Below are 25,879 nucleotides of genomic sequence, written 5' to 3' on the forward strand. Positions count from 1 at the left end.
TAGATATAACGCTACACGCACCTCGTTTTTTCTAATGCCCGTGCGGCGAGATGGATTAACATTCAAATTGAATTTGAGAACTTGCCCGACTTGACATTTTACTTTATATGAATTTTTTACGTAGTGCGAAGCAAAAACGTCCCCTAAATTTTTTACGCTATCTGGAATTTACGTTGGTATACATTGTAGGACTTTCTTCTGTATATAATTTGGATATCCTTATTGAGAATGCAGATTTCAATGAGACCGCAACATAAAGTCTAACACCTAATGACCAACTTCAACAAGAGAGGCTGACAACAACACAAATAAAATCATATTTATTATTTTACCTTGTTATTTGGCATTAGCAGAATTACAAAAAGAAAGAAACAAAATGATTTATAGGTCAAAGTTTATATAAAGCGGACACCTTACCGTCTCAGAAATTGTTGCCGATTCATGGTACAAATATGATGCAATTGGCTAATGATGGCCTCTGATTTTAACACCCGCTTTTTCTACACGTCACGCTATTAATTGTGGGCAAAGTTGGGCAGGAATCAGAAAATAGCATTTGTAGTATTTGTGTGCAATCAGTCTTAGAATGTTACTTATTATAGTTTACTTTTATTTTATTTCAAACAAAAGCATTGTTTGCAATAATTAATTGCAGAAACTTTGTGTTTTTAACGATAAAAGTTGTCCATAAAGATGGCAGACAACGATAGAATGTCATCACGAAAAAACGAAGAATTAATATAGGTGCTGCTATGATTCCTTATTCACATTTCTAAAGTTTAACGGTTCTTTCTGTATTTATAGATGACTTTATCATCGTAATGCAAAATTATTTAATAACAATTACATAAAAATATTATTCAAAGACTGCAGTTTATAATTCTATCTTTTGCTCATAGCACATTTATTTCATATACTGTCAGTCAATCCTGCAAAGCTCGAAGGCTGTGTTGATTATTTTGTTTTATGCTTGTAGCCAATTCAAGAGATATTACCAAGTTCAACTAATAAACCCCTGAGATTGAGTTCACAATCCCGTCCTTCTCCGGTAAGTGTTTAAAGATAAACTCACCCAAAATTTTAGTTGATTTTATCAGAATAAATCAGAATTTTTCCATCGCGTGAGATTGCTTTTGATGTTTGAGGTGGTATGACTGCCAGCGTGTTTCATGAATAAATTCGACAAAACTTTATCATGGTTAAAATGATCGCATCCAATTGAAAGTGCATTTATGATGTCGATAGTTGCACTTTCGTGAAGAGTCTGACGGAATAGATGCACGCAACGCTGCAACTTGAACGCAATAGTCGATGTCAATAACGAAAGAGACAGGCAGCTGTGACATTAATGACATCACTTTGGCATGTATTTTTCTTCTAAGTCTTCCAAGCACTTGTGCGTGATCTGAGCATTTTAGCCGCGATCAAGTTTTGTCAATTTTAATCTTGCAGCATCCTAGCAGTCAGATTACCTCATACATAAAACACAATCACAAATAATAGAAAAATACCGATACTATTGATCAAATTTACAAAAATTTAGTGTTAGTTCACTTTGAAACAGTTCTCTTTTGTTATCAGTCAAACTGTTGCCATAGGAATTTAAAAGCATTTAGACCACCAAAATCCAAACATAGAAAAGGAAATTTAAACAATTACCATACTTTCATCATGAATCACTTGGCATACAAATAAATGGCTCTAAGTTTTCAGGTTTTTTGCTCCTAGTTATTTCAGCTGTTCAAACTGTTATATCAAACTGTTGCCATAGGAATTTAAAAGCATTTAGAACACCAAAATCCAAACATAGAAAAGGAAATTTAAACAATTATCATACTTTCATCATGAATGGCTTGGCATACAAATAAATGGCTAAAAGTTTTCCAAGTTTTTTGCTTCTAGTTATGTCAGCTGAAACAGGATATTAGATAATATTGTGTTTAAATTTGTATACGCAACCTCAACAAGTTAGTGAAAGACATGAAAAAGATAGTGGATTTTCTCATTTTAGAGCTCACCTGCGGCTGCTCAGGGAAGATTGCTCACTCAAACAGCTGTTCAACATCCAGTCTCGGAGCAAAGACCAGATAATGTGCATCGGCAAGCTGCGGGTCAAAAGCAGCAGTTGCCACCACAAAAGACAACTCCAAAGGAGAGTCCTGCGGTTGCCCCACGAAGAACACATTCTACTAATAACAGCGCTACAGGGAGAGCGCTAGGAAGCAGCTTAAATTCCCAACGTCAACCACCCAAACCTGCTCCTCGGAAGACTAAGATGCATACGCGGCCAATGTCTCCACAGGTTGCAGCGATAAACGAGCCAACGACTCCTCAACATGGCCATGTAAGGATTTGGTCTTGAAGCTTTACTTGCAGCAACATTCACATTCCAGTTATTTGCTATCAAAAGGTTCACTATGTCTTACTCTGTTGTGTTGTAGGTGCAAAATATATGGAAATGAGTTGAAAAGCTCTTAAAAGCTCAAAAATGAACAGCTAATTGCAGCTATCACGAAAACGCCGTAGTTTGAAATCTCTTTATTTGGCTGATGTACTCCAACATTTTTGTTATTGCTTTGACACGTGATGTTATCACATGAAATTAAAGGCCAATAAAACACTCGATATAAAACGTCTCGTAGCACTAGTTTATGACAAATACTTCGGGTTGTACCGGAAAGCCCGTATCAAATATAACTGCTCGCTACTTTTCAGTATCGTTTCAGCCTGGTCTAATCGTCTAGTCGTAATCTGATCATGTGACCCATACTTGCTGCCAAACCGCGCATACCGTTTTTGCAGCTTTTTCGACTATCGCCGGTGACCAACAAGGGCCTCATGTTTATCAGAGGATGATATGTACTCCTTTGAGCTAAGGTTAAAAAATTAAATGAATTTTTACAGTAGGTTTTGAGATTTCAGTGCTCAAAGTGACAGCATTACGGGGATAACAAAACAGATGCGTAAGGACAATAGACATGGTTTTATTAAATGCATGAAGTATATTTGTGAAAATATTTTGACGAATGAGGTTGCATGAATGTGTAAACAGAAGCCATTAATTTTGACCTAATGCATTACTCTTACTATTTCAACTGATTGTTCTCGTTGTATTGTTGGTGTCTTCATTCTTTCCACTAATCCAAGTTTGTGTGTGCCTAATATTAGTTACTGTAAAACCTCTAATTGAACGCCACCTCTATTTGAAAGCCACCTCTATTTGACCGCCACTACGAGAGAAGAGTTGAAAAATATAGCGCCACCCTTTATTTGAACGCCCCTCCATTTGACCGCCACTTTGACTATCTTTGATCTTTATAAACCGATAATATCAAGTGGTCAGAAGAAAAGTGTCCACAAAATCGTTTACATTAATAACAATTAATTATGCCGTTGTCAAACTCCAAAGCTTTTCGCTTTTTGCATAAAACTTTGAAAGCAGCGCCATAGAAATAATTACTGTCTAAGGCTAATAGTAGTTCCTTGTTTAACGCGGTCTTGCTACTTCGAAGTACCTGTACATATATAAAAAACGGTTTAAATCTAAGATGGTAGTTAAAGAATATTATGGAAAGTATTGGACAGCTAAAAGATGTTTGTTCCATCGAAAGCAACAATCAGAACGCAGCAATCCGAGCAAACGATGGAAATATTTTTATTTTAAAAACATTAACTTTTGTTTCTGCGTGTAATATAAATATGGTTCGTTTATGTCAATTGTACATATATTGTATATATTGTATATTGTCAATTGTATATATGTATATCATTTGATTGCTTATCATTATATAACTTACAAGTATGCAGATGTATAGCATATTATTTAATAGCACCCTTGTGGCTATCTTAACACGGCTTACAATGAATCGATGCTCATAACTCCATTTCTATTGCACACAAAAAGCTAGTTTTTGCCGCAAACTGTAGAAAAAATATCAATGAGTGCAATGAGCTTTAATGCATCAGTGTTACATATGTAAAAATGTAAAATAAAAATGTCTTCAAATTTAGAATAAAATAAAATTTGAAAATGCTAACAAATTGCAAAGAAGACACAGGCTATAATATCATTGCAAGTTAATTGCAAGCAATAGATATTAACTGGTAGAGATATTTCTCTGTTTCTCGATGCATATTTATAAAGAAATCTTTGACAATTCGGAGGTGAGTTAGCAGATTTATTGAATTCAAAAGGTTTAGCATCGCTCCACCGGAAAAGAGGGCAAAATATAGGCAACATTCGCTTTGCCCGTAATAGGTCTAAATTTATCTTCTCAAATTACTGACGATAAATACCATTTAAAAAATACAGCCCCAGCCTCTATTTGAACGCCCTCTCCAATTGACTGCCACTTTAGAGGAACGGTTTAAAAATAGAGCGCCATGGCGTTCAATTAGAGGTTTTACGGTATATACCAAATTATGTTTAATAGACGAAAAATTTGCATCAGCAAAATATTGCAATGTGTTTTTTGTTTTATAGCGTGCGACGGCTACGCAAGTGTCTGCTGCAAGACTAGACTTCCCTTTAATGGACATTCCCGATCAGAATGTTGTTGGGGCTGGAAATAACCCGGGAGCTGAATGCCAACGTGAACAAGCTACTGATATGATAGATGTGAATGAAGAGGTTTGCTAGAACATTAACTGGCATTCGTATATAACATGTATATACATCTTCTCTGAAGCCACCATTTTGTCTCAGTGAATATATATGGCATCTCTGAACATTAGGAAGTTGCAGAGGAAGTAGATTTTTGCGCTCTTAGGTGCAAAGTCATGCATTTTTGCAAGTTCACATATCATTATTGTGTATGTGTATGCAGCATGTGTGTCCAAGCATGTGTGTCCAAGCATGTGTGTCCAAGCATGTGCGTCCAAGCATGTGCGTCCAAGCATGTGCGTCCAAGCATGTGCGTCCAAGCATGTGCGTCCAAGCATGTGCGCCCAAGCATGTGCGTCCAAGCATGTGTGTCCAAGAATGTGTGCCCAAGCACGTGTGTCCAAGCACGTGTGTCCAAGCACGTGTGTCTAAGCACGTGTGTCCAAGCACGTGTGTCCAAGCACGTGTGTCCAAGCACGTGTGTCCAAGCACGTGTGTCCAAGCACGTGTGTCCAAGCACGTGTGTCTAAGCACGTGTGTCCAAGCACGTGTGTCCAAGCACGTGTGTCCAAGCACGTGCGTCCAAGCACGTGCGTCCAAGCACGTGCGTCCAAGCACGTGCGTCCAAGCACGTGCGTCCAAGCACGTGCGTCCAAGCACGTGCGTCCAAGAACGTGCGCCCAAGAACGTGCGCCCAAGCATGTGTGTCCAAGCATGTGTGTCCAAGCATCTGTGTCCAAGCATGTGCGTCCAAGCATGTGCGTCCAAGCATGTGCGTCCAAGCATGTGCGTCCAAGCATGTGCGTCCAAGCATGTGCGTCCAAGCATGTGCGTCCAAGCATGTGCGTCCAAGCATGTGCGTCCAAGCATGTGCGTCCAAGCATGTGCGTCCAAGCATGTGCGTCCAAGCATGTGCGTCCAAGCATGTGCGTCCAAGCATGTGCGTCCAAGCATGTGCGTCCAAGCATGTGCGTCCAAGCATGTGCGTCCAAGCATGTGCGTCCAAGCATGTGCGTCCAAGCATGTGCGTCCAAGCATGTGCGTCCAAGCATGTGCGTCCAAGCATGTGCGTCCAAGCATGTGCGTCCGTGCATAAGCCGAATCATGTGTGTATGCCCAAACATGCATGTTTGGGCATACAATTTATGTGAGCCTGCTCATGTGTGTGATCTGTCTGCCTGGTCTCACATCTCTACTTATTTATGCCCATAACCTTGCTAGACATGTGAATTAAAAATAAAATTTGATTTTAGCTCCGTAGTACAATCTAACAGCGTTTGCCCTAGATTGGAAAGCTAAGTTATTCTCTCCCTTTTAGACCGCTATGGACAGGTCCAGGTTTTACCTACAAAACGCTAAGCTAAAGCTGCAGAAAAATGAGTACACCGACTCAGTGGAATTTTTCAAGAAAGCACTCAAGTATTTGTAAGTTAATTCAGCTTGTATGATAAGTTTGACTACTTCAGTTTTTGACAGTTGAATTCTGAGTTGTTTTAATAACATTCTAAATCTCTTTTCAAGAATTCTTCTTTTAATCTAGACTTCACTAGACTTCATCTGAACCATTTACACGATACAATAAGTTACCATTTTTTACGCTAATACTTATCATGCTTTACACTTTTGTTTACTATTTATACAAAGGCAAGCAGTTAAAGGCAATAATTTCAGTCCAGCTTGAAGGACTGAATTAACAATTTTATCTTGATGTTTTTGCGTAAGTGCAGCAAAACATTTTTTTTTCATTTATTCACAAATGTGAATATGCCTTGACCTCAGTTTTTATTAAAAAAATCTGTGTTAATAAAGGTTTGGCATCTCTATGAGAAAACAAACTTTAACCCCAAAAAGTTATCATTCAGTAAGAAAATTAGGTATTGCTGGTAGTAACATAAAATGTGTCTAAATCTGCTATTTGCTTATCATAATAGAATAACTAACTAAATTTTCTTTTTGATCTACCTACCTATCAGGTTAGGTAGTTAGGTAGTTAGGTAGTTAGTTAGGTTAGTTAGTTAGGTTAGTTAGTTAGTTAGGTTAGGTTAGTTAGTTAGGTTAGGTTAGTTAGTTAGGTTAGGTAGTTGAGTAGTTGGATCTATCTAACTACCTAAATGACTTTTTGATCATAAGCCGGCGTACTAACAACGTTAGCCCCATACTTCGATCTGGTTTTTGGACTAATTGGAGTAACCTCCCACTCCATTTTAAACATGATGATGGACGATGACATGTATTATATTCAGTTACTATTGAATATAATAATTGCATGAAGTTGTCATATTGTAATATAATAATTAGGAGTTATCAAGTAATCAGATGATGGTTGATTCTCTCACTTGTTTTTTCAAGAACATCCGACTGATCATTATTTGTTGTCCTTTGTAAGTATAGCTTAGCGCTGATTCTCAGGAGGCCAGCCTAATTAACAACTTCTAATTACCTGTTATTTTTTGTCATTCGCTTTTCTTTTCATTACAAGTATAGTTTGATTGGTCATACAAGGCATTCATCTCAGGTGACCTTTCTCACACTTTTTTCATGTTTATGTTGGTTTATATGACTATTGCAGAATAATTGCTCACGGAGAAAACCATGTGGACGTCGCCGAAGCGCGTGCAACAATTGGGCGGGTAAGTTGATACATGTACATATATGTATGTAGGTTAGTTTGTTAGGAAGTGATGCTGGGTTCTCAAGAAAGCTTGCCATTTCACAACTGATTAGGACTGATGGAACTTGAAATGGAAGGGACTTCGTACTAGCAGATACAGACAAGATGTTTATTATATACTACAGTGCACCCCCGGCTTACGATGTCTCTATTAGACAGGTTTTCACCTTACAATGTGGAACACAATGTTTTTTTTTCGCCGCCGTATAACATTTTTTCGTCGAACCATATAAAAAAATTCTCTTGAATTTCAAAGTTGAAATTCGTTTCTGAATATGACGGAATAATGGAGATGCTGCTATGCTTGTCGTCAGAATCCATCCCACAATTCCTGAAAGAGGTACGACCTTCTTTCTTCAGCTCTCGGTTCAGCATTTTTCTTCTTTCGTAAATACTTGATATTGTCTGAGTGAAACAAAAATTAGTGAAAAGTATGCGAAAGGAAAAATGTATTGTGCGTGTTAACGTTTAATATAATATTTACTATAAACTTAAAGTCATTGTACGCGTATATAACTACATGTGTAGCTTTAATTCGTTAGCCACGGGTCCTAAGATTGATAACGTTGAAGGAATGAGTAAGAACCATAATCATAAGCAGATCATAACTACTAAATATATTGAAGTTACTGTACGTAACTATAGTTACTAAGGTTAATGTCCTATTTTATAACAAATTGTTAATATGTACTGGATATACATATTAACAATTTGTATATACTGTACCATTGACAAGATAAGAGGTGTTTATACCAGAGGTGTTCATGTTAGATAATTACTATTGGTTTCTACACCCCTTTATACAACATTTTCACCATACGATACCAACACTGGAACGAATTAATGGCGCTGCATTAGATGTAAGATATTGATTATATAATATTAGATGTAGATAAGATGTTGATTATATAATATCAGATGTAAATAAGATATTGATTATACAATATTAGATGTAAATAAGATGTTGATTATATAATATTAGATGCAAATAAGATATTGATTATATAATATTAGATGTAAATAAGATATTGATTATATAATATTAGATGTAAATAAGATATTGATTATATAATATTAGATGTAAATAAGATATTGATTATATAATATTAGATGTAAATAAGATATTGATTATATAATATTAGATGCAAATAAGATATTGATTATATAATATTAGATGCAAATAAGATATTGATTATATAATATTAGATGTAAATAAGATATTGATTATATAATATTAGATGCAAATAAGATATTGATTATATAATATTAGATGTAAATAAGATGATTATATAATATTAGATGTAAATAAGATATTGATTATATAATATTAGATGCAAATAAGATATTGATTATATAATATTAGATGTAAATAAGATATTGATTATATAATATTAGATGCAAATAAGATATTGATTATATAATATTAGATGTAAATAAGATGATTATATAATATTAGATGTAAATAAGATATTGATTATATAATATCAGATGTAAATAAGATATTGATTATATAATATTAGATGCAAATAAGATATTGATTATATAATATTAGATGTAAATAAGATGATTATATAATATTAGATGTAAATAAGATATTGATTATATAATATTAGATGCAAATAAGATATTGATTATATAATATTAGATGTAAATAAGATATTGATTATATAATATTAGATGCAAATAAGATATTGATTATATAATATTAGATGTAAATAAGATGATTATATAATATTAGATGTAAATAAGATATTGATTATATAATATCAGATGTAAATAAGATATTGATTATATAATATTAGATGCAAATAAGATATTGATTATATAATATTAGATGTAAATAAGATATTGATTATATAATATTAGATGCAAATAAGATATTGATTATATAATATTAGATGTAAATAAGATATTGATTATATAATATTAGATGCAAATAAGGTATTGATTATATAATATCAGATGCAAATAAGATATTGATTATATAATATTAGATGTAAATAAGATGATTATATAATATTAGATGTAAATAAGATATTGATTATATAATATCAGATGTAAATAAGATATTGATTATATAATATTAGATGTAAATAATATAATTATTATATAATATCAGTTGTAAATAAGATATTGATTATATACACTTTCATATGTAAAAAACAAACTTGACTCTATGTTGATACACATAAGCCAAGCGTAACTTGTGTTGAAAGGTGTATGCCAAGCGTAACTTGTGTTGAAAGGTATATGCCAAGCGTAACTTGTGTTGAAAGGTGTATGCCAAGCAAGACTTTGACAAAGAAGCTTTAGAGGAGATGCTTAAGGCACTCAAGATATATGAAAGCCATGGCTACTCCGCCTCAAAGGGTGCTGAAGAACTCTGGAAACTGCATGATGCCATCGCGCAGGCCTATGGTAGCCTTTCTAAGGAAGAAGAGAGCGCTAAGCACTATGTGATTGCAATTCAGATTCTTACAGAGTCAGACCCTACCCCTCCTGAGGTAGGGAGTCAAGTTGCTCCTGTTCAAAACAGTCTTCAACTGCTTTTTGTTCATAGTTCACTTCTAATGCCTTGACAAGAATTGGTTGCATCATCGGTTGCTAATTAGCTCTAGTTTCCTCTCTGGCTTGTCTCTTAGTAATTTTACAGTACCTAATGCAGCTCACAGCTGTTGAGTTACCACCAAAGTTTATATGCCTTTCAAATTTTTTTTATCTCAGCTTCCATTTGATCTTAAGTATGACTAGTTTTACATTTGTATAAATATTTTATATTTTAATAAATGTTTATTATTTTAATGTTTTAGAGACTCCAACACATGAGGAACAACCTTGGAAATGCCTACAAAGAAGTTGGTCAACTCGATAAAGCCAGAACAGTGCTGGAGCTGGCGAAGGAAGAGATGTTGAAGATACACCCTGAACCTTCCGAGGAAATGGCCAAGGTATGGTCTTGTTGGTATGGTGTTCTCCTAGAATTTCACCTGGTCATAAAATAGGTCATATATGGCCGATAGTCAATTTTTAGAAACTTATTGTTTTGCCATTCAGGGATTATCCAATCTGCATCAGCATGTAAAAGCTTTAGGTTAAGCTGGGTCGTCAACATTGCAGGTTCATTCAAGTTTAGGAGATGTGTACTCAGAACTCAAGCTAAATGAACTGGCTATAAATGAGCTCAGTACCTGTATTCGCATCAAAGAAGCATTGGATCCAGGACTGGATGGTGAGATAGAACGAAGTGGCACCCATAGGCATCTAGCAAGACTTTTTGAGAATATCGGGGTAATATACACTACATTGTATAATGCTATCGAACATCTTTAGTTCACCTCCCTCAACTCTGCCCCTTACCTTGGTTTCTCTTAGAGCTTATCACTGACTTTATATATCTTTGAATCAAAGTTTTCAGCATTGTTTTATGCTAAAATGCTTCCTCAGTAAATCAGGTGCATTGACAAGCTTGAAAGTCCTTATAACCACCTAAATCTAATATCAGCCATTTCAGTAACAATGTCGCATGAATAGGCCTTTGTACAGTGTAGTCAAGATTTCAAAATAAATATTCTTTGCTAATTGGTTTGTTTTCCATGTTTATCAAAAATGAGAAATTCATAAAGCTAAGTTTAGTTGTAAAGCTTTTATTTGCTTTTTATTTATTTAGTAAGTATTCTAGGTACAGGTAGCTTTTTAAGATGCATTTTTATTTGATAACATATATTGGTCTCTGTCGGACAGAACATGGTGAAGGCTCGGGAGCATATATCAAAGGCAGACTTAGATTTGAACACTATTTTAAATGACAAGGCCAAGCGGAAAAGTCTGATGGAAGCTATTGCTGGTGGGTATTATATTTCTTAATTCAATTCGTTCTTAATTATGCCGCAGATCACCAGGTTGTAAGTTAGTTGTAAGGGATGTATTTAGTTAAGTGTGCTAAATTTATACCCTGGCGTCTATACTTCATATTATAGAACAGAAACCATGGCAATTCTAAAATACAGCAGGTCATATAGAGTTGAAAATACAGATTATAAAGAATACATCTGGTAATATATAGATTAGCATTTAAAATCTGGCTAAAATTATTATAAGGAGCAAACATGATTTATAAGATAGTTATCACTAAACATATTTAATAATGATATATTAAGTTAAAGATTATAAAGTCTATAGTATAGAGCACATCACTTTTAGGATACTAACTATAATGCATCAGTTATCCATGTTTGACTGTATATATATACATGTATGTTAACGAAGAAATAAGAGATAAAACTCGCCAAAAGTCTTCCAAGTTAATTTTTCACATCAATCTTTTTCTTACGATTATTCTATATGCTTTCCGGATGTAAACCAATAAATACGGCAATAGATTTATCAGCCTGATTTGAATATTTTGTAAAAGTCATTAAAGGTTTGTTAGTCTCACTTATCTTCATTCTGCTATTTATCATTGTGTTCGTCTAAAATACAGTCAAAAATCAAACTTGTTTGTTTTTTTAAAGTCTTTTGTCTAGATAAATTGTGATTTGTTGTTACTTGTTTATTCAGCAAAGGGTAAAGACTCATCCAATTCAGTTGGTAAATATATTGTCAAGCTAATGGCTGATGACATGAAGAAAGCCAACGATTATCAAAAAGAAGGAGATCATCGCAATGCGATTATTTATTATGAGAAGGTGAGAGTAACCAACACCTCTTATCTTGCGGACAATCATTTGCTTATGCACATGTTAGAGCGAGTTATGCCATGCAGAAACACTGTTTAAAGCGGAACCTTTACTTATAAAATTAATTCGTTTCATCAGCAGAAAGTTTCCTAATTAGAAACGCATTTTACCACATAAATACCCTAATGAATTCCAATTCTCATAAAACTTCGACAAAATATTTTTTTGTGAATCATAAATACACATATTAGTTACAATCGGTAAGAAATACATGCCATAATTATATCACTACATAATGAATTAAAAATATTGCATGCAAATAAGAAATAACAGAGAGAATATGCATAAAAAATACGAACGGTGTGTTTATTCATTTACATTTGGCATCTAAACGAGGCTTAGGAGAGACCTCAGGGAGCAGCAAGTCAGCAGTCAGAAGATGTTGGAATTGTATTTAAATGTTTTAAGAGCGTAAGCAGAAAAATCTTTTTACATCAGCGCAAACTAAAAAGCTATGTTATCATAAAAAACACAGAATTTGAATTGCTAGAAACTATAGTTGTCCTACTCTGTACATGATAAATGATAACTCCAAATTATACAACGGCCGGAGACAGGTTGACAGCTGAGGTAAAATGTGATTTATGAGAGTGAACACGTTTACCAAATTGAAAGCATACACAATAAATTCAAAATGAACCCAGTAAAACGTACTTGCTTTTATTACACGCTTAACCTTTTTTGCTTTTCAAACAAATGAAACAATTCAGTCAAAATACGAAAAAAACTTTGAATTTGGAAACATCTTTTGTAAGTTGAAACAATATTCCTATGAAAAAATGTTTCATAACTTAGAAATTGCGTAGGTAGGGTCTTTTGTCAGTCGGGTTACACCGTGTAAACATGACGTGACAAGTTGCAGTTTTTTTAGGGAAGCTGATACCCACTACATGGAATATTATGCTCAATTGCAATTATTAGCACTAGTACTCTGTACTAGTGCATGTGTAATAACTATGTATACAATTATTCCACAATGTAACAAGATGGTTGCAATTATTAATACTAGTACTCTGGTAGTCTTGTGTGCTTCGAGACATCATCATGTGTAATAACTATGTGAACAATTATTCCACTATGTAACAAGATGGCTGTTATTATTAATACTAGTACTCTGGTAGTCATGTGTGCTGTGAGAGATCATCACGTGTAATAACTATGTGAACAATTATTCCACTATGTAACAAGATGGCTGTTATTATTAATACTAGTACTCCGGTAGTCATGTGTGCTGTGAGAGATCATCACGTGTAATAACTATGTGAACATTTATTCTACTATGTAACAAGATGGCTGTTATTATTAATACTAGTACTCTGGTAGTCATGTGTGCTGTGAGCGATCATCATGTGTAATAACTATGTGAACAATTATTCCATGATGCTACAAGATGGTTTAATGGTGCAGATGGTAGCACGCTTGGCTGCAATGCCGAATATCGAGTTGAATCCCTTTGTGGGGCAATTTATTTTTGCTAAAATTCTTAGAGTGGCTCTCAATAGTTGGACACAGCTATTATTATAGTAACAATTGCAGCAGAGGCCTTCTGTAAGCAGAGCATTTACACCACTAAATATTTTATTCTTACCGCAAAATACAGTAGTTGGTTCTGTGACATTGATGTGTGATCTAGTGCCATTGTTTTGATTTTATGCCATACTTTTGTAATCTCCCATTTCACAGTCTTAGTTCAGATACACACTAAGGCATTATCTACATATAAATTTAAGTTTCTGTCTGTCTTTCATCCTTCTCTTCAGTTATAGTGATTAAAATCTAGGAGCGAGAAACTGCTTTTCATTGGCATTGAAACCAGAAACACTGGTTATGTAGACAGGTGCGCTATCTACTATGCTACGCATCCACCTGGCCACACCATGGAATAATTGTAGTCATGCTTATTACATCTGCCAATATTTTTATGGCACAAAAAATGTGCCCAGAAATGCTTCACACTGCAGTTAACATGCTTGAACTACTAAAAAACAAAAATATGTGCCCAGACTTTCCCAAAGGGCTATAAGCATATGTAGGATATATGCATACATACCTATATATAATGTAAACATATGTAAACATAAGCATATGTATATATAATGTAAACGTAATTAAACTTATAGCACACAAAGAAATGAACAAACTCTTGTATTTAAAAGTCAGCATGGCGTATTTGTCGAATGAAAATAAATTTTCCGTGCAACAACTTTGTTTTTGTTAATCGTGCAATGCGGGGCACTTTCTTAGTATTAAATAGTGGAGTGGAGTAACAGATGGTCAAAGGACTTCAGTAAAGTATTTCTTTCAGTTAAATTGTGTTTCACTCTGTTATCAATCTGCTTATCTTGTTCCTGTTCTTTCATCACTGTTTTATATTTGGTGCTGGACTGAACATGTGCTGTGTAGGGGCTTCAGAGTAAATTGATATGTTAACATTTACAGGTTATAAATTTTATAAATCAGCAGTCAGCTGAAGCAAGAGAAAGTGAACAGATATTACGAACTCTTGCCAAGTGCTACAACAATGTCGGCAATGCTTATAGAAAAGTTGATAAATTTGACAAGGCTCAGGTGGGTGTCAATTTAAAAAGTTTGTTACGCTTGAACATCTAGAGTTCCATATACTAAGCCTCTACAATAACCATGGTAACACTGACCTTTTTGACTAAACAAAATTTATTGTTTTTCGAAAGTTTCTTGTAGAAATTTTTTTAAGTTTCCGGTCGAAAGTTTCTAGTAGCAAATTGATTGTTAGTCGGATAATTTTTTTCAAAGTGCTGCGGAGGATTTGTATTAATCTATAGTTTCAGCATGTTTCAAGAGATTAACAATGTCTATTGGCATACCACTTTGTTGAAAATTCTCCTTGAACAGCTGTTGAAATTAAAATGCTTATTCAATGTGGCTGAATAACTGTTAAATAATTCCTAGTGCTGCACGGTAAAACGATACCATTCGATGTGACGATATATTTCAGTGGATGATTTTATATTTGATCAGTTTTCAAATCGATATGAATATCGAAGCCGATATTTTGATATCGGTGTATTTATTTTGCAAAGCTTGAGTTGTCCACTCTCCTTATTGTAAAGAGGGGACAATCCTGTTTTCAACCTTTCAATCTTTTCATATCGATCATATTAAAGCCTAACACTATATATCGATAGAAGACAACTCCAACATTCGATATTTTCCAATATTCGATATATTTAGAGACTATATAATCAAATGCACATGCAAAGATATCGTGCAGCACTAAAATAAATCCTTCCTAAAACTTCCAAACCTCTAAAACCCACATAACTCAAATTTTGTGTTGTTTTTTTATTACCTCAAGAATACTCAGTACAAGAATTTCAAATTTTTGATCAATTTTGAGCTAAATATAAAAATTAAAAATATAAAAATACATCATAGAAATTAAATATTACTTAAAAAATACTCAACAAGATGTAAATCAAAGAATACCTATAAACACTTCACATAACTTCTGCTGTCAAACCAGTGATAAAATATTAAAATTCTCTTATGCAGCTGAGTTCTAAAAGTTGAAATGAAAGTTGGTAGATAAATTAAATACAATACCCCACTAATAATGTAAGTTAAAAGTATATTTCTTTTTATGATACTTCAATAATACATATAATAAATTTTAATATCCACTTCAGTATAAGCATTAAAAAATTGAAGCAATTATATAGCAGTGTATAGAAATTAATGTGTGGAAATAAAATTTCAATAGTCAAAAGGTAATTTATAAAACTGCTAATTTTAACGTGCAACATTAAACATCTTAATGGCATTGAACGCTCAGGAAATAAATTGTTGATAGCGCAGAAGAAACCTAAAAACTTGTAAATAAATTAAAACCTTTAATGTTTTATTTTTTATAAGTATCCACCTCAGACACAGAAAGTAGACCATTGTCACAAAAATAAGTGTAAAATTTATTTGTAACATTTTTGAAAAGTGATGGCTCATACAATACATATGCCATCGATATCGGCCGGAAGATTACGAAAGATGCATTTGTGTGTCGAGGAAGCAAATTGCTAGCTTTTTGAAGCCTGTTTTATAAAAACTGCAAATGTCAATCTGTTCACTGACAGCTGAGAGCTGGCGTTATCTTTGATAAACTACTTTCGCAGGTATTATATAATTCAGCTATTATTCGCAGGTATTATATAATTCAGCTATTATTCACAGGTACTATGGTATCTACAGGTATTACAGGAATTATCACTATATTGCAGATAGCGCGAAGCATACCAATCTTTCAATTCTGTTCATTATTGTTTCAGGTGAATAAGGTTGGAAATCTTAAACTTTTTGGCAATATTTTTGTGTACTTCATCAGACAAAACATTCGTAAGCATAGCTAACTAATCAATTTATTGAGTCGTCAGTGTAACTGTTCAGATTAGGATCAAGTCAGCAGTTCAGCAGCTGGTCATTAAGTCAGCAGTTCATCAGCTGGTCATTAAGTCAGCAGTTCATCAGCTGGTCATTAAGTCAGCAGTTCATCAGCTGGTCATTAAGTCAGCAGTTCATCAGCTGGTCATTAAGTCAGCAGTTCATCAGCTGGTCATCAAGTCAGCAGTTCATCAGCTGGTCATTAAGTCAGCAGTTCATCAGCTGGTCATTAAGTCAGCAGTTCATCAGCTGGTCATTAAGTCAGCAGTTCATCAGCTGGTCATTAAGTCAGCAGTTCATCAGCTGGTCATTAAGTCAGCAGTTCATCAGCTGGTCATTAAGTCAGCAGTTCATCAGCTGGTCATTAAGTCAGCAGTTCATCAGCTGGTCATTAAGTCAGCAGTTCATCAGCTGGTCATCAAGTCAGCAGTTCATCAGCTGGTCATTAAGTCAGCAGTTCATCAGCTGGTCATTAAGTCAGCAGTTCATCAGCTGGTCATTAAGTCAGCAGTTCATCAGCTGGTCATTAAGTCAGCAGTTCATCAGCTGGTCATTAAGTCAGCAGTTCATCAGCTGGTCATTAAGTCAGCAGTTCATCAGCTGGTCATCAAGTCAGCAGTTCATCAGCTGGTCATTAAGTCAGCAGTTCATCAGCTGGTCATTAAGTCAGCAGTTCATCAGCTGGTCATTAAGTCAGCAGTTCATCAGCTGGTCATTAAGTCAGCAGTTCATCAGCTGGTCATTAAGTCAGCAGTTCATCAGCTGGTCATTAAGTCAGCAGTTCATCAGCTGGTCATTAAGTCAGCAGTTCATCAGCTGGTCATCAAGTCAGCAGTTCATCAGCTGGTCATTAAGTCAGCAGTTCATCAGCTGGTCATTAAGTCAGCAGTTCATCAGCTGGTCATCAAGTCAGCAGTTCATCAGCTGGTCATCAAGTCAGCAGTTCATCAGCTGGTCATTAAGTCAGCAGTTCAGCAGCTGGTCATTAAGTCAGCAGTTCATCAGCTGGTCATTAAGTCAGCAGTTCATCAGCTGGTCATCAAGTCAGCAGTTCATCAGCTGGTCATTAAGTCAGCAGTTCATCAGCTGGTCATTAAGTCAGCAGTTCATCAGCTGGTCATCAAGTCAGCAGTTCATCAGCTGGTCATCAAGTCAGCAGTTCATCAGCTGGTCATCAAGTCAGCAGTTCATCAGCTGGTCATTAAGTCAGCAGTTCAGCAGCTGGTCATTAAGTCAGCAGTTCATCAGCTGGTCATTAAGTCAGCAGTTCATCAGCTGGTCATCAAGTCAGCAGTTCATCAGCTGGTCATTAAGTCAGCAGTTCATCAGCTGGTCATTAAGTCAGCAGTTCATCAGCTGGTCATTAAGTCAGCAGTTCATCAGCTGGTCATTAAGTCAGCAGTTCATCAGCTGGTCATCAAATCAGCAGTTCATCAGCTGGTCATTAAGTCAGCAGTTCATCAGCTGGTCATTAAGTCAGCAGTTCATCAGCTGGTCATCAAGTCAGCAGTTCATCAGCTGGTCATCAAGTCAGCAGTTCATCAGCTGGTCATTAAGTCAGCAGTTCAGCAGCTGGTCATTAAGTCAGCAGTTCATCAGCTGGTCATTAAGTCAGCAGTTCATCAGCTGGTCATTAAGTCAGCAGTTCATCAGCTGGTCATTAAGTCAGCAGTTCATCAGCTGGTCATCAAGTCAGCAGTTCATCAGCTGGTCATCAAGTCAGCAGTTCATCAGCTGGTCATTAAGTCAGCAGTTCAGCAGCTGGTCATTAAGTCAGCAGTTCATCAGCTGGTCATTAAGTCAGCAGTTCATCAGCTGGTCATCAAGTCAGCAGTTCATCAGCTGGTCATTAAGTCAGCAGTTCATCAGCTGGTCATTAAGTCAGCAGTTCATCAGCTGGTCATTAAGTCAGCAGTTCATCAGCTGGTCATTAAGTCAGCAGTTCATCAGCTGGTCATCAAATCAGCAGTTCATCAGCTGGTCATTAAGTCAGCAGTTCATCAGCTGGTCATTAAGTCAGCAGTTCATCAGCTGGTCATCAAGTCAGCAGTTCATCAGCTGGTCATCAAGTCAGCAGTTCATCAGCTGGTCATTAAGTCAGCAGTTCAGCAGCTGGTCATTAAGTCAGCAGTTCATCAGCTGGTCATTAAGTCAGCAGTTCATCAGCTGGTCATTAAGTCAGCAGTTCATCAGCTGGTCATTAAGTCAGCAGTTCATCAGCTGGTCATCAAGTCAGCAGTTCATCAGCTGGTCATCAAGTCAGCAGTTCATCAGCTGGTCATTAAGTCAGCAGTTCAGCAGCTGGTCATTAAGTCAGCAGTTCATCAGCTGGTCATTAAGTCAGCAGTTCATCAGCTGGTCATCAAGTCAGCAGTTCATCAGCTGGTCATTAAGTCAGCAGTTCATCAGCTGGTCATTAAGTCAGCAGTTCATCAGCTGGTCATTAAGTCAGCAGTTCATCAGCTGGTCATTAAGTCAGCAGTTCATCAGCTGGTCATCAAATCAGCAGTTCATCAGCTGGTCATTAAGTCAGCAGTTCATCAGCTGGTCATCAAGTCAGCAGTTCATCAGCTGGTCATTAAGTCAGCAGTTCATCAGCTGGTCATTAAGTCAGCAGTTCAGCAGCTGGTCATTAAGTCAGCAGTTCATCAGCTGGTCATTAAGTCAGCAGTTCATCAGCTGGTCATCAAGTCAGCAGTTCATCAGCTGGTCATTAAGTCAGCAGTTCATCAGCTGGTCATTAAGTCAGCAGTTCATCAGCTGGTCATTAAGTCAGCAGTTCATCAGCTGGTCATTAAGTCAGCAGTTCATCAGCTGGTCATCAAATCAGCAGTTCATCAGCTGGTCATTAAGTCAGCAGTTCATCAGCTGGTCATTAAGTCAGCAGTTCATCAGCTGGTCATCAAGTCAGCAGTTCATCAGCTGGTCATCAAGTCAGCAGTTCATCAGCTGGTCATTAAGTCAGCAGTTCAGCAGCTGGTCATTAAGTCAGCAGTTCATCAGCTGGTCATTAAGTCAGCAGTTCATCAGCTGGTCATTAAGTCAGCAGTTCATCAGCTGGTCATTAAGTCAGCAGTTCATCAGCTGGTCATCAAGTCAGCAGTTCATCAGCTGGTCATCAAGTCAGCAGTTCATCAGCTGGTCATTAAGTCAGCAGTTCAGCAGCTGGTCATTAAGTCAGCAGTTCATCAGCTGGTCATTAAGTCAGCAGTTCATCAGCTGGTCATCAAATCAGCAGTTCATCAGCTGGTCATTAAGTCAGCAGTTCATCAGCTGGTCATTAAGTCAGCAGTTCATCAGCTGGTCATCAAGTCAGCAGTTCATCAGCTGGTCATCAAGTCAGCAGTTCATCAGCTGGTCATTAAGTCAGCAGTTCAGCAGCTGGTCATTAAGTCAGCAGTTCATCAGCTGGTCATTAAGTCAGCAGTTCATCAGCTGGTCATTAAGTCAGCAGTTCATCAGCTGGTCATTAAGTCAGCAGTTCATCAGCTGGTCATCAAGTCAGCAGTTCATCAGCTGGTCATCAAGTCAGCAGTTCATCAGCTGGTCATTAAGTCAGCAGTTCAGCAGCTGGTCATTAAGTCAGCAGTTCATCAGCTGGTCATTAAGTCAGCAGTTCATCAGCTGGTCATCAAGTCCCATTAAAGATAAACTTGCACAAGATTGTAATAGAATTTATCCGAAAAAAATCGGTATCTTTAAATCATTTGCAATTGTTTTTGATGTTTGAAGTGATCTGATTGCCAGGATGTTTCACAATTAAAATCGACAAAACTCGATTGCAGTCAAAATGCTTAGAAGAAAAATACATGTGAAATGATTTCATTAGTTGCTATCATTGTTATAGCTGATATCGGCTATTGCGTTCAAGTTGCAGCGTTAATCTCTATTCTGTCCATCTCTTTACAGCTATAGTCATCCTAATCGCACTTTGGCTTGATCTGAACGTTTCAACCCTGATCAAGTTTTGTCGGTTTAATCTTGAAACATCCTGGCAGTCAGCTCACCTCAAACTTTAAAAACAATCTCAAATGAGAGAAAAATTCCGACTCTTTTTGTAAGCCATTAGTATAGTTTTTAGAGCGGAGGCGTGAAGAAAAGCTGACCAAAAATATACACAGCCACCTGCTGCACTGTTCAAGAATCCTAAATTCTTATAGCTACATGTAGGAGGAGGTGATGATGTTTATATGGAAATAATGTAAACATACTGAAACCTCTTGGATTGTTCGTGCATCATTTCAAGCATAACGTTTTATTACATGAAATTCAACAGAAGCGTGGAATTATGTTAAATTTTTGTCAAAAATCACTTAGAATTTTTGGTGAATAAATATTACTGATGGAAATCAGATATAGCTGTAGCTTACCGAAAATGTTTCAGAAACGACTTAGAGACGCATTACAAATCAGGCGCCAATTATACCCAGGTCGTGTGTGCGAGGAGACCGCTTCTACCTTGTTTAACCTTGGACACCTTCTTATTGGCTTGAGACATCGAAAATCAATAGAGGAGGCTTTGAAGCTACACCAAGAGTGCTTGGAGATGTATAAAGAAATGTCGAAAGACACAGGTAGGCGGTAACCTTGGTGCAGGAAGAAGCAAATAGGCTCAACTTTAATATCATGAGAAAATTAGGTTTTATTGAAGCAATACAGGTGTTTAAAACACGGTTGTATATTGTAAAACTCTTAATTTATTTTTCCAAAGCAAGGATTTCAAAGCTCCAAAAGTCAGTTTGCGTTTCCTCTTTTCTAGGGTGGCTATTGTATTGCGCACAGAACAACACAAAGTGATTATTAAGGTGTTTCTCCATTTTTATTTTCATTCATGAGATTTAAATCAACAAATCTAATTGTTGTGAGTATGAACCATCGTCAAGTCAATCAGAATATTTTTTACAAATATGTTGGTTTACAATTACATATATAATTTTATACAATGTTGGTTATATCCAATATGACAACTTACAGCAACACCTTTATAAAGAGAGCACAATGTAAGCTTTGAATATCTAATTTTAACTTAAAGAATAGAGAAAGCATAATATTATTATGCTTTATTATTCATCTTGAGGTGTTGACTGATGTTCTAAAAAAAGAATCAAGGAAATTAACCAACCAGAAGCTGAGATATAGCCAGCCAAACACAGGTCAAAAAACATAAGTGTTTTGGTAATCATCAATATATGACGTATGAAATCGACTTGTGTGCCATTGGTCAATTAAGCCAACTAATGCGCTCTCCTACAACAATCACGGCGTTTTAATTGGTTTAATACCTGGAAGTATAGAACAATCAAATTAGGCCTAACAATCATCGCTCCTAGAATTCCGAACCAGTTCCTCAGATGTGTAGATTAGTTTTAGCATAAAATAATTACTCGCATCTATTATTTCGCAACATTTCGCTATCTTGCTAGTTCAGCTCAGTTTTTTTGTTCTTCTACTTAGCTTCCCTATTCAGACTCATCTTTAGCGTTGTTCAGATTTTTTTTAACTATAGCTAATAAATGGAATCAATTAAATCAATCATCAATCTCGGTTATCATTTGGAATTTTCTACAAATTATATTAGTTACATCATTTATTCTATACGCAGTTATATTATTATTTTGTATAATATGCATTATGATTATTATATAAATCATAAAAAATAATCATAGTTAAGATAATAGATCAATAGAAAAATCAAATCAAAAGTTATCGTTTTCTTTTCTTATAGCAAGAGCAGCACTGTCAAGTTAGTCTTTTTAAGATTATGGCTGTAGTGAACTTACAGTCTGTTAATAGTGACGATAATCATGAAAATCAACTGAATTCTGCAGTAGATACACAGTAGAAAAATGCTGCAGTAGATACACAGTAGAAAAATGATGAAGGAACAAAAAGTCCCATTCCTATTTCTTATTCTAAACAAACTGCAACTCGCGGATATTGCATATAGACTATACACGTGCCGTTCGTTGAACAGATGATCTTCGGAGCATATCCGTGGAGATTGAGTTAAAATTTGAAGCACAATAGTCAAAATCTGCTCTTCTGCTTTGAAAAATCATGGTGAGGGGTTGTGGGCAAATGCCTTTACCACACAATGTGTGGTTGATTTTTCTGAGAAACCAGAGCTAGTCGGTAAATTGTTTAGTATCGCGAGAAGCGTTTCACATCTCGTAGCCAAAACAATCATTATACATAACGGCGGTAAGGGTGCGCAACTCCGACACATGACCATTAAGTCGATTTTATACGTCACAGTTTTCGGGATTTTCGAAGGGTTTTCCTCTGATTCTTTATTAGGTAGACCTGTGTTTGGCTGGCTATATCTCAGCTTCTAGTGGGTCAATCTCCTTGATTCTTTTTTTAGAACATCAGTCAACACCTCAAGATAACTAATAAAGCATAATAATATTATGCTTTCTCTATTCTTTAATGGCAGCATACACAGTACAGGTAACAGACTGCTAATGTAATCACTGAGAATTTGTTATTCACATGCGTCAAAGTACTTATATGGCATCTAAACATATTAGTAGAGCAGGAACATAAACATATCTTTCAGCTTTTTCCTTCAGAAGGTGGGCTACTCAAACAAAGATGTTTCATAGTCAGAAATTTATGCTGAATTCAATTATGTTTCTACACATGTGTTCGCACATTTCTGAGCTAGAGAGCACAACTCCAAGTTTGCTTGGAAAACCTTATATATCAGACAAAGAAAACTATTTTATAATCTCGAAAATTCATAAATGCTTTTATTTGAGATTAGGTGAGTCAACTCTCAGCATTTCTTAACCCATACCAAGAATGCAGCAAGACTGCTTGTTTCACTGTCTTGATCATATAGATATATCTAATCCGCCATTTAGCAACCAAAGATAATTAATTATATATAAAAACTCGACTATTTTGAAAATCAATTGCTAATAAAACAATGCAGCTACTAAAATAGCCTCGCTCCCCGTACAGAACTCTGGTGGCCGACTGCAGGGCTGATAAAGACCAAATTGCCAGAGCCATATATCTGGTTTAGTTTTTCTTATAGCTATGAAACGAGTAACACAGTCAATAGGAATTTTATTATGTGAACTCTCTGGGAGTTTCCAATTCTGCTTCAACCAATCAAATGCGTTTGAGCCCAATGTTTTTGATTAATCTATCTGACTGGCTAGTTACCCTTACCCAACTACCCATTTTTTCAGGCACTTTTGTTTTCAAAAATTTTCAGTAAGTTTTAGGTCAAGAAACAATTTTTTTTGAAATAGTTTAAAAATATCCCAAGTCAATGCTTTTATTTTGTACAAACTTACAAAGAACCTCTTCACTCCAAGCTTCAAAGAATACAAAAGCGCATTGATCACACAACTTTTACAACCCTATTCATAATTTCCTGCGGTGCTTGATGGAAACATGTCCAAAATAATAAAGCTACTATGATGACAAGGTTTCAGTGCCCACTTTGATGGACCTAGCTAACATGAGAGGCCACAAACCATGTGTAACGCTATTTTTTTGTTTTTCAAGCCAATAACTACCTGCATTTTAGGGACGAGTTAGACATTATTTCTCTAAACCATTTTGTCTTATATTTATTGATTGGAAGGATTTAGTAAAGCTAACTAGAGATGCCCCAATTCTAATTTCACCAGCCGATTCAGATACCAATCCGATATACTGATTCGGAAGGATTTAGTAAAGCTAACCATTTTGTATATCATTAGAAAGGAAACTTTGTGCTGAATAAGATGCAATCTTTTAGTCTGAAGATATACCAAGTACTTCTCAAGTTACGAAATATTACACATGGCCTTGTCAACTTTTGAAATGTTTCCGACTTTGAAGAGTTAACAATATCAGGCCAATTAATTTACATTAAACCTGCTCTGCGAGAGATTTTCTGCAAGGTCGCTTTTATAAGTATCAGCCAGACTTGTGTCTGCTGGTAATCTTGCTAGTTTTATATTATTTTGTATAATGTTCAAGTAAACCAAAGTTTTGATAATCCTTATTATAACAAGAGTCATGTCCATCTGTCATCATGGTGAGAGGTTGAGTTGAAACATTGCTATGAATGGGATTCGAACTCACAGTCCTCAGCTTGGTAGAATGACGCTCTAACTGTCTAACACTTGCACCAATTGACCATCTTCTAATGTTTCCGAATAATTTTGCACTTGTTGTTCTCATGGCATATAGACTGCATATGTACTAGCATTTGTAATAGTAGTTTCTTGACTGATAAAGGAATAAAAGTAAATGATGGAGTTAGTATAAATATTTGTTCGTCTTTGCTGATCCTTTTCAGTCTTGGCAGTTTTAATCCTCTGCGTTCATCAGACCCATTTTCAACAAATGTGTGGTGTGGAAAAAACAGAAAATAGCTGAAAAATACAGAGCAAAAATAAGCAGGCTTCTACAGCTATGTTATTTTAGTCTTTCTTTGTTTAGCTTACGAGTTAGAGATCATGTGACATCGTTTTAGTTCTGCAAATTATTTTATTACTGAGTTCCCGTAAAGCACTTATCGCTCCTTCAATGTAGGAAAACCACCATTTTGTATAATGGTTGAGACATGGTTCAATTATAATCTCTATCACTTGTCACAGAGGAGCACAAGACTTGGATCGTCAGCGTGTACAGAGGCATGGCTGAGGCTTACGCAAAATTGAAGGAGACCAAGAAATCTGTTGATATGTATGAACGCGCCAAAGAATTGCTGACGGAGGCCGATGATGCAGATGAGCTGCGAGCTATCTGTAACAATGTTGGCAACTCGTACCAAGCTGCTTCCGTAAGCTTGCCCAAAATCCTTGGAGGGGTCTAATAGCTATATCGGTTTCCTATCAGTAAATTTGATTCCCTATAATTTTTAAAGAACATTTGCGATCATCTAGCCTCTCACTTGAATTACGTCAAGTAAAATGCTATGCTTGAAATGACGTATAAATAATCCAAGGGGTTTAAAGATGTTTGCATTTTTTAAGGAAGGGTCATAACCCTACCCCTACATTTTGTTATAAGAATCTAGGATTCCTGAGTGTAGCTGGTGTAGCTGTATATAATTTTGATCAGCCTTATTCCTAACTTCTTCACTGGGGAAAACTGTGTCTAGTGGCACACCTATAGGCATGCCACTAGACGCATGGACATCAAGCTAAAAAAGGAAAAAGATAGTAGGTTATGCATCTGCAAAAAAATATTTAGTTGAATATTGATTTTATTAGTTACTACAGAATCAGGATTTTTTGCGCCTCATAGTTAATACATCAGCAAAATTTTAGACTGCTCTAATTACATTAATTAAACATTAATTACAGTTCCGTATCAATATTCATGGAAACTTTGCTCACAAATGTTTCATTCAACTTTTTATTGAAATTGTGCTAGTTTTGCAAGCATTGAATTTGCTTTCTTTTGATAAACCTTTATGAAATTTCGCCATTTCTTATAGCTGTTCTTTTC

General features: G+C 35.8%; 1 protein-coding gene across 2 annotated transcripts in view; it reads left to right on the top strand.

The window, feature by feature from the left end:
• The window catches only part of LOC137401674 (tetratricopeptide repeat protein 28-like), a 56,019-nt gene that overhangs the window by 21,920 nt on the left and 8,220 nt on the right, over positions 1 to 25,879 (top strand). Inside the window, exons 8-20 of one of the 2 annotated variants that reach the window (XM_068088134.1) lie at positions 977 to 1,048; positions 2,012 to 2,344; positions 4,484 to 4,630; positions 5,922 to 6,028; positions 7,173 to 7,233; positions 9,551 to 9,778; positions 10,085 to 10,222; positions 10,392 to 10,562; positions 11,016 to 11,118; positions 11,832 to 11,959; positions 14,450 to 14,578; positions 20,805 to 20,994; positions 25,024 to 25,208. In XM_068088134.1, the coding sequence (XP_067944235.1) occupies positions 977 to 1,048; positions 2,012 to 2,344; positions 4,484 to 4,630; positions 5,922 to 6,028; positions 7,173 to 7,233; positions 9,551 to 9,778; positions 10,085 to 10,222; positions 10,392 to 10,562; positions 11,016 to 11,118; positions 11,832 to 11,959; positions 14,450 to 14,578; positions 20,805 to 20,994; positions 25,024 to 25,208 (1,992 nt within the window). The remainder of the gene's footprint in view (positions 1 to 976; positions 1,049 to 2,011; positions 2,345 to 4,483; positions 4,631 to 5,921; positions 6,029 to 7,172; positions 7,234 to 9,550; positions 9,779 to 10,084; positions 10,223 to 10,391; positions 10,563 to 11,015; positions 11,119 to 11,831; positions 11,960 to 14,449; positions 14,579 to 20,804; positions 20,995 to 25,023; positions 25,209 to 25,879) is intronic. The other variant, XM_068088135.1, reaches the window with a different exon arrangement.

This window comes from Watersipora subatra, chromosome 8 (genome assembly GCF_963576615.1).
Source record: "Watersipora subatra chromosome 8, tzWatSuba1.1, whole genome shotgun sequence".
NCBI classification, from domain to species: Eukaryota; Metazoa; Bryozoa; class Gymnolaemata; order Cheilostomatida; family Watersiporidae; genus Watersipora; species Watersipora subatra.